The following is a 13,348-nucleotide window of genomic DNA, read 5'->3' on the forward strand; positions in this document are numbered from 1 at the left end:
TCGGCACCGATTCCAACCACCGTCCCGAAGAAGCCTTTGGAAGAAGCCTTCCAACCACCGTCCCGAAGAAGGGCAGTGTAATAACACTGCTAAAATAACGCAGAAATGGAGGACAGACCGAGCACTTAGCCAGGCGCTGTCTTAAACGGGCCCCTGCGGGGCCGGCCGGAACGGGCTCAGGGGAAGCGGCTCCTGCAAGCGGCGACTGCCGGCGCAGGCGAAGCACCATTAACTCCGTCGCGTTTACGGACACGAGAGGTTTCGATTAGCAAGTCAGCCAAAAGCAGCACGCTAATAACGTCCAACTTCGACACAGCAGGAACTAATTTTGTTCACGGCTTAGCTACTTGATGTCACAGTTAAAGCACAAAGCAGGGCATAATTATTTACCCCTTCAGGGAAGGGAGAGCAGAGGGAAGCAGCACGGACCTTCTAAACATAAGAAATCCCTGATTCCCTCCACACACGCAACGCTCTCTAGCAATAAGCAACGTCACACAGATGCTTTTATAAAGGCAACAGCACTCTTTATTTCCGCTGAAGGAAAAAGCAACCCTCCCCACGTGCCAGCGTGTGCAGAGCTCAGGGCACGGCCAGCTCCCCTGCACGCAGCTGGGAAAGCCGCAGGAATTCTCCTGGCAGCGAGCGACCCCGAGCCCTGCGCGAGGCCGTGGCGTTGAGCACCCCCGCAGGGACCACGCCAGCTCTTTAGGGACGCTGGCCACAGCATCCCGGACGAAGATGGGGCACAGGTACCTGTTCTAGCGCATACCGAAGGAATTTTAGTTGTTTTATGGAAAACAATGGTTTAAAACTGTGTTCCAGGTTACCGACCATCTCGCTGGTTACGATCAAGTCTATTTTAGAGTGGTTTTACACTGGTTAACAGTTGGTCGCGGAGGAACGGCCCTGTTCTGCCCACGTAACAAGTGCAGGGTTAGAGAGCAGTATCAGACCACATGTACCATAGGTTCTTTACACTCCTGCCAGCCAGGATTAAAAAATATTGCTCACGTTTGACCGCAGTAAGGCTTTCCTGTGGATGGATGTTGTGTACTTGCGGAGTGCACTGCAGAGTCACAGCATAAATACTGTAAACACCGACAGAAGTGCAGACAAAACAGTTACAAATATATAGTCTGACTAAAGACCTGAGGAAAGCTGGTTAAAATATACTTCTGAATTGTTACAATACCCTTTTTTTTAATGAGTGTACTTGTATTGGCTTAAAATCAATAAAAAGATTCAGATAAAAAAATATATGTATTCACATGAAGGATGAACATTTGAATTTTAAAAAGCAATACACACATTTCCCTTTCAGATGACAATTATTAAAACTTATTTTCCGATAAGTGTACATTAAAATTCCACCTGATTTTTTGAGTTTAGCACCCACACGCACGCATGCACATACGCACACACAGCATCAGCTCAAGAAGCACCTGTACCCACCGGTTATTTTCTTGCTGCCCTCGACTATGTGAACTAGCTGGTTTTGAATCACTACAGAAACTGCTACTTTAATAGACAGATGGTCCCGTTTCAGGATCTAAGACGTTACTGGCTTGTTTTGTCCTTTTTCAGAAAGCACTAGTTTAATCTTGAGCTTGGATTAGCTGTTCAAGTATAAAATTATCCCTCTTAAGCATAAGCATGTGATAAAATCTTGGTAAGTAGAGAGGAAATATCCTTAGTTGTGTATAAATGAACCTAAAGAAAAATCTGTCAGCACGATACACTGTCAGCATGAAGGCTACTGTATGAATGTATGTATGTGTGTGTACATATCTAGGTAGGCAGCTATCCCTCCGGGTAAGAGCCGCGAGAGCACAGTCAATGGCTTGGAGTTATTCAGAAATGACTAAGCAGGTGACTATTTCTTTGGTAAGTAATGAAGAAGCTTCCCCCCAGACTACCCTCAGATGATGTTCTCAAACTTGACGGCAATCCTACATCCTGCTGCTAAGCACAATTCCATCTGCTCTCCCATAAATGCCTTTATGCCAAACCCTGCTCTCAAAGCTAAGCGTGCCTGGCAAGCCAGATGCAGGTCCCCGCGTTCCGAAACTCCCCTCACATTCCCGGAGTCTCTTCTTTGCAGATCACGCTCCAGCCCACAAAGCAAGGTGGAAAGCCACAGCAGAGGCTCTGACCCTCGTTTCATGCTAACGATGACAATTAAGAAGGCAGGCGAAATGTTTACTTCAGTAATCCCGGAGCAGTCCTCAGGCTGACGGCTACAAAAGCTTTCCGTGTCACACAGCTTTGGTCCTCCTCATTCCAGGAGACCTCTCCGGAGCTATTTTTCCAGCAGGGAGAGCCGCAGGGCTTGCTGCAGCTCGGCGTCCTCCTCCTCGCGCCGCTGGCGCTCCCGCTCCTCCTGCTCGCGCACGGAGAGCTCCATGGCCAGCTGCAGGTCCTGCTCGAAGCGCGAGGGCTCCCCGGGCGAGCTGCAGCGCGAGTCAGCCGAGCTCGCCAGGAAGCTCTCCTGCAGCGCCCTGCGGGCACAAAGGGCTCCAGGCAGCAGGGGCACCCACTCCAGGTCCCTCCTCATCCTCCCTAGAACTCAGCCCAGCTGCAAATGCGAGGCCCTCTCCCGAAGGGAGCAATTCAAGATGAGAGGGTTTTAACGGCCACAAAGTCCTCAAGATCAAACTGGTTGTTTGAAGATTCCTCAGAATATTTTATACAGGGTAAAACACTAACAGTTTTGTTTTCAGGGGGCTTCTAAAACAATTCTTTAGACCTCGTTTAAAGGTGCCATCATTCCCAAGTACACAAAGCACCAAAGAGACACAGTTGACAGCGAGCACAAACATTTCTTTGTGCTTAGCTACAGGACAACCCCCCCCAGGATATTCTCAAGGGTCTATTAAATATGCTGCCAAGTTTGTACCAATTAAATAATGATTCTGAAATTAAATAAGAGCTACCCTGAATTGTTCAGTACCTAATAAATATTAAACTTACAGGGACCAAAGTCACAGTTCTCAATTGTGCTTATTTTGTTGAGCAAAGAATCTCAGCTATGTGTCTTCCACTCCTACAGCTCAGCAAAAGGATCATGTTATATAAACCAGAGAGGCCTAATTTGAGGTTCTTATTTCTCGAAACAATAAAAACCTACAAGAACAACAGGAAAAGAGCCTCAAGTTCTGTGCAGCTACACCTGAACAGACATTTCTTTAAAAAGCAAGATTCATTCATGCTGCTGCTGGCAATACTTTTCACAGAATCACAGCATGGCTTGATATGGAAGAACAAAAAAGTGTTACCTCTGATACTGTAAATTGAAGTCCTGTGAATAGGCAATGGCTCCGTTGGAGTGCAATCCCATCTCCTAGAAATGCAGAGAGGGGAAAGATTCCACAGCAGGTAGCAGACTTGCAGTGCAACTCAGTCAAAGGAAACTCTTAAGTCACTCTCTCTCTTTCTTTTTTTCCTCCTTTTTTTCTTTTTTTAAATTTACCACTGTACTTTCTCCTCCTTTGAGCTAGTTAAGAGAAGTAGGTCCTACATAACTTTTTCCACGCATTGGTACAATTCAGAGGTGCAACTACCTCTCTGTAGTCCCTGCAAAACTGTAAGCTCTGCACTGAACGGATGGCACTTACTTTACTTCCACTGGATTCCAACAAACTCTGCTGAATCGCAAATTGCATAATCTCATTATCTTCATCCTGCACATGTATGTTCCTACCATCATCTTGGACATGGTAGGATTTAGGGATCTCAAACACTGACTGGTCAACCTCAAAAGTAGCACCTGTATAAACCAAATACAGTTACAAAGATGGCACAGTATATTTTTACAGTTGCCTTTAAAAAAAAATCTGATGGATATTTAAATTAATTCCCTCCCAAAGCTATGAACCACCTGGCTACAGAAACCCGGAGGCTCTGAAAGACCTGCCCAGCAACCAAGCACAGCAGTAGGGAAGGACACACATAGAGCACGATGCAGCCACTGCCCCTTCCCACCCGTTACCTGATGACTCGCACTGGGCACCTCCACTGATCTGTGATGCTGGTTTGTCAGCTGTCCTGCAGCTATTAACATTTTCAAACGTAATTCGGGCATTCAGCACGTGAAATAAGGGGATTTCTATAGGAAAGAGTACAAGATTTCTATAAAAAAAAAGAAGTCTGTCACTTCCACATCAAACCCATATGGGTTTACTGAATATTTCATAAACACCATCCCATAACCAGGAAGCAAAACACAATCCATGCCAAGAAGCTGCATGTGGTCAGTCTCTATTTCTAAGTCTTCTCAGATTTTAATGTAAGATTTTAATAATCTAAGACACTGGAGGCAGAAGAAAAAGAGATTAGCAAACAGCTAGATGTAACTGAAATGATATTATCTTTAAAATTGCATTACCCTGCTGGTCCTTCAGAACTAGGATTTAAGGATCCCCCGATACACACACAGCTTATATCTTCTGTGCTTGGTTCTCACTTCTAGAGCTAGTTAAGATGATGTTTACAAAAAGATTGAAAATTGAAAAAGAGGCTAACAAACTAATGTGTTGCAGGCACCAATAGAAAAGAAAATGTTGAAATAAAAAATGCTGAACATTACCAATTTTGACAGGAAATCCCGGGGGAAACTCCAAAGTGATGAAATCCTTAAGTCTGGCAAAATGAGCACTAGTTCTGGCCATCAGATCAATGATTGGAGTAACTTGTTCCATGAGAGACAGGGGAAACTCTTCACTCATCCACAAGGTTGCTTTAAATCTGTAAGAGCAAGTTGTATAAAAGCAATTTAACTGCACAGTTTTGGAAGAGATACACAGTAAGATACCTGGCATTGTCCCCTGCTTCATACAGCTCAAAAGAGACAGAAGAGTTATTGCACTCACAAATCAGACTGCAATCTGGTCAGAATAAAGACAAGCCATAAGAAGTTACACCTTTCAGTAGGTAAGCATAGGATTTCTAGAAGTTACAGCACCATTCCACCTGCTTTCGTTCACTCATGAGAAGAACTAGAGGATGGCTGAATAGCTCAAGAAAATTCCATTATTTTTTAGAAAAGGGTGCAAGGAGATCATCAGATATTTGGACAAAATTGTATTCTAAATATTAGATGACTGAGAAAATTTTCACACACTAAAACAGGAAAGAGTTAAAAGCATTTCTCACTTCTGTGTTCTAATGGTGACTTCTTTCGGTCTTCCTATGTCTCTCTCTTTCAAGTCAAATTCTGGGTCAAAATACTCCTCCAGAGTAATAGCAGTAGGATTGTTAATTGTTGCATACTCTGTTGTTAGATCCTACAAGGGAAAAAAAGAAAAGTACAGAATGAATAGGCAGCAGCTACTACACAAAATGAAGTTTCCTCTTGGAAGTAACTCCTCTACTTTAGTCATCAGGGATATGTAAACACACACACTTGCACTGACAATTGCAGTCAGATTTACCAAGTACTTTCCACAGCAGTTAAAAACCTTCAAGCATTTCAAGGACAACAGAATCTACCTAAAAGCTAACTTATGATGTGCCAATTAAAGACTTCAAAGGCAGAAATTGTTCAGAAACACACCAGCTACAGCACTGTTAGGCTCCCAACCCTTTACAAAAGGCAAACTCTGAGGGGGTATTTTTAACCCAAAGCTCTAGATCCACGTTAACATCTGCACTGCTATCTTGATATAAAGCCAGATGTTTGCAAGCCTTAGACACCAGGCAGCCTCCTCTGAAGCAATACTGCAATCATCAGCAACACGTATTTCACAGCCATCAAGGGCTGAACTTTTCTGGGTTGCAGGAGAGCAGCCCGCTATCGAGCCGTTTCTCTGATGATCACTACAGCATCTCCCAGCCAAGGCTTCTGTCGGGCTGAGCCTCTTTGCCTGTGGATATTTCTGCTCAAATTACGCTTGGTTGCCGCCAAGGACTGTGCTTGTTCAGATTTATCACCACTGCTAAGGCCCAGCTCTCGCTTTGCTAATGCATTCTGCGCCCTTCTCTGGGGAACCTTCTGAAGCAGCAACTTCTCATGAAGGAACAGTGGAGGGTTAAAACCAAGCAAAAATCTCCTTAGGGAAAATTTAAGCCTCAATAGAGAAATTGCTGAACTGGAGAACAGTTCAAACACACATCTTCTATCCACACGGATGTCTACACTGCAGTGACCCGTTATGAAAACGGCAAAGACGCTCACCTGAGCACCATACTCATGCTCCACTGTACCCAGAAAGGATTCTAGGGGATTCCTGTCAGCTTCAGACAAATAGGAGAAAAAGAGATGTTGTTATTATTATTGAACAGCACTACAATTCATGTAGATACCAGTTAACAAGCAAGGCTGCTAACCCAAAGTAAAGGAGACAGCTCACATTCAGAGGAAAATCCAAGTTTCCCATAAGCTTTGTCAAAAAAGACCAAGATCAAAAGGTGACAGATCAAAAGCGGTATAAGAAACAGAACAGGAAAAGGTTTGCAATGGTTTCCATCATCAAGTAACTTTAGTTTTTCACAGTGCCTCCCTCCTGGACACTAAGGTAAATCAATGAAGGGCAAGTTACCATGCAATGTTACTGTCTGATCTGCTTTTTAATCCAATTTAAATACTACAAAAAGTTAGGGAATTAAAGCCAAACAAAAAGCCCAAAACAAAGAAAACCCACATGAATCTTGCGGTCATAGCTAAAATGAAGTAAAGGCACAGAAACATTCAAAAACAGGAAACAGATCCTGAAAACATGGAAAGTAGTGCAGACTTCTAAAGCTTTCAATAGCTTTGAGGATTTTTTCCCCCCATCCAGGTACAGCTAGGATAAATAGTGGCCCTTAAATATGATAGGAGTCATGCAATGAGCCACCTCAGTCACAAAATGCAAAGCTAAAGCAGGACAAGATCAGCGAGCCGAGTATTCCACTTAATCTGCCTCGTACTTCTGCAGCTACACAGAGAAGGTGATCAGAGAGGTTCTATCTCATTCCATCTAGCCTCTAGGAAAATTACCCTTATATCTTTTCTTTTCCTCTTCCGTTAAATGCTCTGTTCGGATTCTGGTAACTACATTCACGTTGTTTGCAGTGTACACCTAAAGAAAGGGGGGAAAAAAAAAAGGTACACCACCGGTTAAATACAGCCTTCTCTTCAGAGAAGAATCACAAACACATCTAAATACAGGATTAAGACGAGCCGATCTCCTTCTTATGCCAAATGTCTCGAACACAATGGTGATCAGCAGGAAACACTGCACTTCAGTGTTCCTTCTATTCCCTTGGAAGCACGGGGAAGGCTGGGCAGTATTTTCTAGAGAGCCCCATGCGGAGGCTGACACTGCACAGCCACCTGCTGGACAAAGGGGGGAAAAAAGGAAACTACAAATCACATGGCAACGAATCTCTAGAAAACATCAATTTTTCAAGCATCTTACAGCAAGAAAAAAAAAAAAACAAAAGGAGTTGGGCCATTGATTTCAATGGCAAGAATTTAGCTTTTCAGCTTGTTGGGAAGTCAGTTTGTGCATTTTTAAATAGATTTTTGTTTTCCTTCAATCCAAGCTAATTTCAGAACTTGATGAGCATTTCCTTTGTTACTGAAAAGACTCCCCACCTAGGCAGAGATTTTATGAGAGGATGGGGAAGATGAGTCAGACTACGCTATTCCTAAACAAAAGGTCTTGCAAATTTCCTGGGGAGTTTGCTTATAAAGGAACATGAATGAACTCCTGTATCCATCAGTCTAATGAAAAAACCTTCATATAAATCCATGGAGCTGTTCAGCATTATCTATAGTGTTAAACAAAGCAAAACAAAAAAAAAAAGTGCTGAATTCTTGAAGTTCCTCACTCCTGCCCAGTTTTACTAGCAAAATGAGAAAGCTCCAAGGGGAAAGTTTAGAACACAAAACCCCCAGGAAATAAAGGCATAACATGATCACACTTCTGTTAACTGTAAGAGTTCTTAGTTGTACAGAAGAGGTTTTACCTTTGCTTCATAACCATTCACACCTTCTGCCTTCTCTGTCCTCCATACCCAGAATCCAGACGTGGTTCTGACAAAAAGTGAATACCACAAGTGTCTGTGCAGTTGCATTTCTACCCAGTCCTCAGCCCATTTTCTCTAAAGAAAACCCTTGAGCAAACAAGAACTTATTTGATTAGCAATGCCAGACAAAAGCAGAAAACAATCTCTCCTCAGAGACACATGCCAAGAGGAGGCTGAGGAGACCATGCTCCTTCCCTTCTTATTTAGCTTATACACACAGCAAAGAGGCCCACAGAGAGTTCAGGCTGGGAGCCACAAGCCTGAGCCACAGAGAAAGAGAACCTAAAACTTACCCAATTATTTTGTCTAACAGTCATAATTTTGTAGCCTGTTTCTTAGGATAAATTTACCTTTCAAAAGCAATATTTTTTGTATCAAGGCACGTATTAATAATTGGAGACGTAAGGCGTCTTTCTACATCTTTTCTTTTTGGTGTCATAGATCCCAAGGTCAGACGCTTCATGTGTTGGGAAATCTCAAAACGTTCCGTTGTAACAAATTTGTCATCATGATTGATCTCGATTAGCTCCGCCCAGCCACCGGTATCTGTTAGAACGATATATCTCATCAGGTGCAAACTTGCCAGTAGTATTTGAGAAGGAAAAAGTGAACAGGGTATATGCACTCTACATGAAAATGAGGCTGGAAGTTAATTCAGAGTATTTTGTAGTTACACTGGATAGTTTTTAGATACATCTCCAAATCAGGTTGTCGGTTTTTTCTTTTGATTTTGGAAGAGGGGAAAAGGGAAGTCTGTAGCTGTACTCCCATATTTTATCCCCCAAAGGCAAAAAAATATCAGGCTCCTACATTAAACTCCAAAATAATGACTCCACAGATCATGAAAGACGCACAGAAAGCTTTTGTTGAATATACATGTTCTCAACACGTCTTTTCCAGTAGAACTGGCATTTCTCACTGTGGCTCACTATGCATTTGGTGATGGATGATTCAGACGTGCCAAAATATTTACCTTCTCCCTTGAAAATTAAACTGCGTCTTCCTCTCTCCCAGCTCATATTTTCAAAGCCCAGTAAGGTGATATCCACCCGCAGCTTGGCACCACTCTTCCAGATGCGGCACACATCACTTGGACACACTCTAGACACAAGTGGGACTATAAAAGAAAAGTAGAAAATATTTTGAGATTAAGTGTGCAGCAAGTCTGAACTCAAACAAAAGTTATTTTCCCAATACAGGAATTTGCTTAATGACATACTCCAAACATTATTCCAAAGGAGTGAAGAACGATGAACTTAAGGAAAAGAAACACTGCTATTAATTTAAGGAAAAGAAAAACCTTCAGCAACTCTGATAACGGCCGCAGTTTCCATTAAAAGAAAATAACATTTTATACAATTGAAAGATAAGTTAAATCAAGCTCTGAATATTGAGAGCACATATATACACACACACACACACTAGAGGCAAGCAAGGAAGATTCCAACAAACATATCTCTCCACACATACTTTGGCACAGAGAAATCTGTCTACAATTTAGAAGAGGTGACAATGATCAAGATACTTACCCCAGCTAGTAAATTCCCATTTCATTTCCACATAAAAGTCAGGAGTCTGGAAGAAGAAAACAAATAGTTCTAACCATAGCAAACCTGAAGACATGAACCTTAAAAAAAATGAAATTGAAACCAGGAGATAAAAAAGACATTCGCCTACTGCAGCTGCTTTTTACTGATCTATTCACTTTTTTTTCTCCTCTTACTACAGAAGCAGTAACAGCTTCAATTCAGCCTCTAATGCTGGAGTTCATAACCAACCATTCCAAACAGTGAAGGAAACAAACTCTGACTACTGGGCATACAAACTGAAGAACAAAAATCACACAAATTCAGATCAGCTGGGTTCTAATCTCTGCTCATCTGGTTTCCATTTACTTAAGCTAACTACTTTGAGCTTCTTGTTCCAGTCTGTAATTCTGATTCAACTAAATAACTACCTCGTTAATCTTTTGGAGTAACTCAGGGACTCCTCCAAGTGTCATAGATGTTTGCTGGTAGTCCCGATGCTGCAAAATCATGTGCACCATCTCTGGATCTCCTGTACTGACAGCCTCATGCAAAACTGAAAGAAATCAAGACACAAGCTGGTTTCAGTTTGCTTTTCAACAAAACACATGAAAAAAAAATATATATATATAAAATCAAAAATACAACATTTACAATTGAAAAACATTTTAACCTAGAGCTTACTTTTTCCAAGCTCTCTTTACCTGTCCATCCCTGCGCGTTTTCTTTGGTTACATCTGCCTTGTGTTGAAGAAGCACTTTGGCAGATTCTATATAACCCAAGGAAACAGCAAGGTGCAACAAGGTCCGGCCTCGCGGATCACGTTGATCAACATCCTGTTGAGTACCCAAGACAGAAATAAAACTACAGTTGATCTATTAAATGCAATTAATTGGAGCGCCCTGAGGACAGGTCATTGAAACAAAGCTTGCCACTAATAATAGAAAAGGAGTCAGTATTCCCATATAGGTTTGTGACAGCTCGGCAGCTCAGCTTTCATTAGCGCTGCTGTGCAGCCCTTCTGCACTCCTTACTGCCCACCTGAAATAAAAGTGAAGCAGAACAGGGCCCATAAGTCTAACAGGATGAGAACTGACATCATTGTAAAACGTTAAAGGAAGAGAAAGGAGAAGCATCAACAAGAGCTCAGACGCTATTTCCCCTTCTGCCTCCCTCTGTCTCATTTGGAAGACTGCATTCTATTCTTTGAATTCTGCACCATGATAATCAAGAGCCTGAGAGATCACTGGAGGGTAGAACGGTATGATAGGGCACATTAAAATCAAGAAGGAAAAAAAGAAAAGAGAAAAAAGAAACAGCAACAGGCCATTAAACTCTCTTTTCATATATGGAAGCAAATGGTAATTTACAAAGCATCCGTTTGACTGACACACACACACACACAGCGCAACGAGGAGTGAGTGCATTAAACAAGCCATAAAAAAAAAGGAAAAAAAAAGAAAAAGAAAAAACAACTACACTACACAGGCGTAAATATCCAAAACATGCAAGCACAACATACTCATACCTTACATATTTTTCACTATTAGCTTAGAGATTTGAAACAGAAGAGCATCTATAACTAAAGGAAAAGGGGAAAGTCAATAGCAGAATAAGAAAGGAAAGTTATTATGCAAGTTAACCTGGTTATCAGATAGCATCAGGTTTGACAGATCATACACACAGTTGGGAAAGCTTCCTTGAAAGTATTCTCTTTTCATTTCTGTGGTCAAATACTCATTAATTTATTTCCCCACGTCCTGCAGCTCCAATGTCTGCCACACTGACAGGGAATGCACTCTTCAAAAAATAAATCCTTCCCACTTCTCTTTGCTGCTGTTACAGGTAGCACACGTTCTGCTCAGCCTTTGGCACAGCAAGCGCGGCTGGCAAGTTCCTTCGGGTTCTCTACCTCACCCCTTCAAAAGCGAGGAGCTTATCCCAAGGAAGCAGGAGGAAGTGTATCTTTGGAATACTTTTAAGTAACTTGTCTTTTTTTTAATATATATAATTCGACAAAGGAAGCGAGAGACATATTCCATCTCATAATGTTGCTTATTTCCCTATAGCGTGAGACTTTTTGAGGTAAGAAGCAACACTTCAGTGATGTAGGTGCTAACCAAACCATGGCCTTAGACTAGCAAAAAGCAAAATTTTCCCCGCTTAAGCAGTTTTTCAGGGATGAGAACATTACTGAAATAGAAATAAGTGCAAGAACAGCATGTCATTAAAATTAGGGCTGTAAGCAGGGCGTCAGATTACACGAATGTGCCAACTAGCAGCTGCATTCCAAGGATGCACGTGCAGGGAAGCGGGGCGCGCTCCAAGCAAGCGGCGGCGCCGGGCTGCACGGAGGAGCAGCGCTGACCCGGGAGCAGCGCCCGGGCCGCGGCGCCGCAACCCGCTCCGCCGCCGCCACAAACGCCCGCCCATTCCTTACAGGGCTGCCTTTGTGCTTTTCTACTCCACAGCATCAAACAATGGCCCCTTCTTTAAATGGAGATGCTGAAAATATTCCAGCGAGTGTAAAACTGCTGCCCCTGCAGTGCTGGGCAGCAAGACAGCCATAGGACCTGGCAAGACAGAGGCCAGTTTCAGCCTTGGCAGCAGCTGCCACCTTTGCTGTATGCTCAATTCCCTCTAAGGTAAGCGGCATTTAGTGCTCTTCTGGCACAGAAAACTTTAACATCCAATTGTATTTGATCTTTCTGATCTTTCAGTCAGTCTGGATATCTCCTATAGAGCTATTATGGAAAAGGCACTTGAACTTGAGTGCTGTTTTACAGATAAGAACTCAAAGTCTAAGAAAGAGCTTAGATAACAAAAAGGGCATCTCTGTGTCTTCTCAGAGCACTCCCTCAAGCCCGGTCAGGTGGCTAGGGAAGAGGACAGGTATCCTATGGGCAGCTGTGGATGCAGGGGCCCTTCTCCCCACACGGGTGGCGGGCTGGGCCCTGTGGCCCCTGGGGGCTGCGGGGTCCGGGCGCTGCGGTACCTGGTCTCGCAGCTCCTCGTCCAGCCGCCTGTAGTCATTGTTCCAGACCAGGACGTGCAGGGGAAAGCGGCCGCTGGCCCTGCAAGGGGAGCTCATCACGGCCCGGACGGAGCGGCCCCCCGCTCACCCGCCACCTTTACGGGCAGCCCCAGACGCCCTGGGGAGCCGCAAACTCCCACGCTCCGGATCCCCATCTCCTCCAGGGGCAGGGGGGTCCCCCACACATCCCGCCCCGGGCCACGACACCCTGCAGAGCCCCCACCCCAGCCCCACACATCTAGGGCTCCCCAGGGCAGCCCCGCGCGCCTAGCGCTCCCCCTCAGCCCCGCTGCCCCCCAACTCAGCCGCGGGCCGCCCCTGCCCCCTTCAGCCCCCCACGTCCAGGGCCGCCCCCCTCACGCCTGGGGCTGTTTTCCCGCGCTCACCCCCCATGTCCACCTCCCGTCCCCCCCCCCGCGGCCTCACCCCCGCCCCGCCTCTCGTCCGTCCTTCCCCTCCAGGGCAGCGGCCGGCGCGGGAGGGGGGCTCCCCCTCGGCTCCCCGGGCTCCGCCGCCACCGGCGCGCTCAGCGGAAGAGGAAGGGGCCGCTCCTCCCCCGAGCCGGGCGGGCAGGTGGAGCGGCCCGCCCGCCCGTCCCGTCGCCCTCCGCGCTGTGGGCGCCAGGCACCATCTTGCGTGAGGGCGGGTTCACAGCCGCCATGTCGGGTGAGGGCATGAGAGAGTAACCCCTTCCGCTACTCCTGCCCTAGGAGGGCTCGGTGACCGCGCTTTTAACACCTCGCCTTTTCACCTGGTGCTTCGCCTGTGCTTGTC

General features: G+C 44.8%; 1 protein-coding gene across 4 annotated transcripts; it reads right to left on the reverse strand.

Annotated features, from left to right (window-relative positions):
• Window positions 1–1,415: 1,415 nt before the first annotated feature.
• ANKRD13A (ankyrin repeat domain 13A) lies at window positions 1,416–13,035 on the reverse strand. 4 transcript variants are annotated; one of them, XM_026036698.1, is made up of 16 exons: window positions 13,001–13,035; window positions 12,536–12,614; window positions 10,244–10,376; window positions 9,971–10,095; window positions 9,543–9,588; window positions 8,987–9,130; window positions 8,364–8,559; window positions 7,954–8,020; window positions 6,980–7,061; window positions 6,176–6,234; window positions 5,155–5,285; window positions 4,589–4,746; window positions 3,992–4,108; window positions 3,618–3,769; window positions 3,279–3,343; window positions 1,416–2,501 (listed from the first exon to the last, which is right to left on the reverse strand). In XM_026036698.1, exons 4-16 carry the CDS (start codon window positions 10,058–10,060, stop codon window positions 2,303–2,305), a joined length of 1,506 nt encoding a protein of 501 aa, XP_025892483.1. In that variant the 5' UTR covers window positions 10,061–10,095; window positions 10,244–10,376; window positions 12,536–12,614; window positions 13,001–13,035; the 3' UTR covers window positions 1,416–2,302. The 4 variants fall into 4 exon arrangements, 3 of the variants coding, with proteins under 3 accessions (XP_025892483.1, XP_025892480.1, XP_025892482.1); XR_003248966.1 differs by lacking the exon at window positions 13,001–13,035 and adding an exon at window positions 2,974–3,126 and having other exon boundaries at window positions 2,447–2,501; window positions 12,536–12,631; XM_026036695.1 differs by lacking the exon at window positions 13,001–13,035 and having other exon boundaries at window positions 12,536–12,631.
• Between the last annotated feature and the right edge of the window lie 313 nt (window positions 13,036–13,348).

Source organism: Nothoprocta perdicaria, unplaced genomic scaffold (genome assembly GCF_003342845.1).
Source record: "Nothoprocta perdicaria isolate Ctin4 unplaced genomic scaffold, notPer1 scaffold_185, whole genome shotgun sequence".
Taxonomy (NCBI): domain Eukaryota; kingdom Metazoa; phylum Chordata; class Aves; order Tinamiformes; family Tinamidae; genus Nothoprocta; species Nothoprocta perdicaria.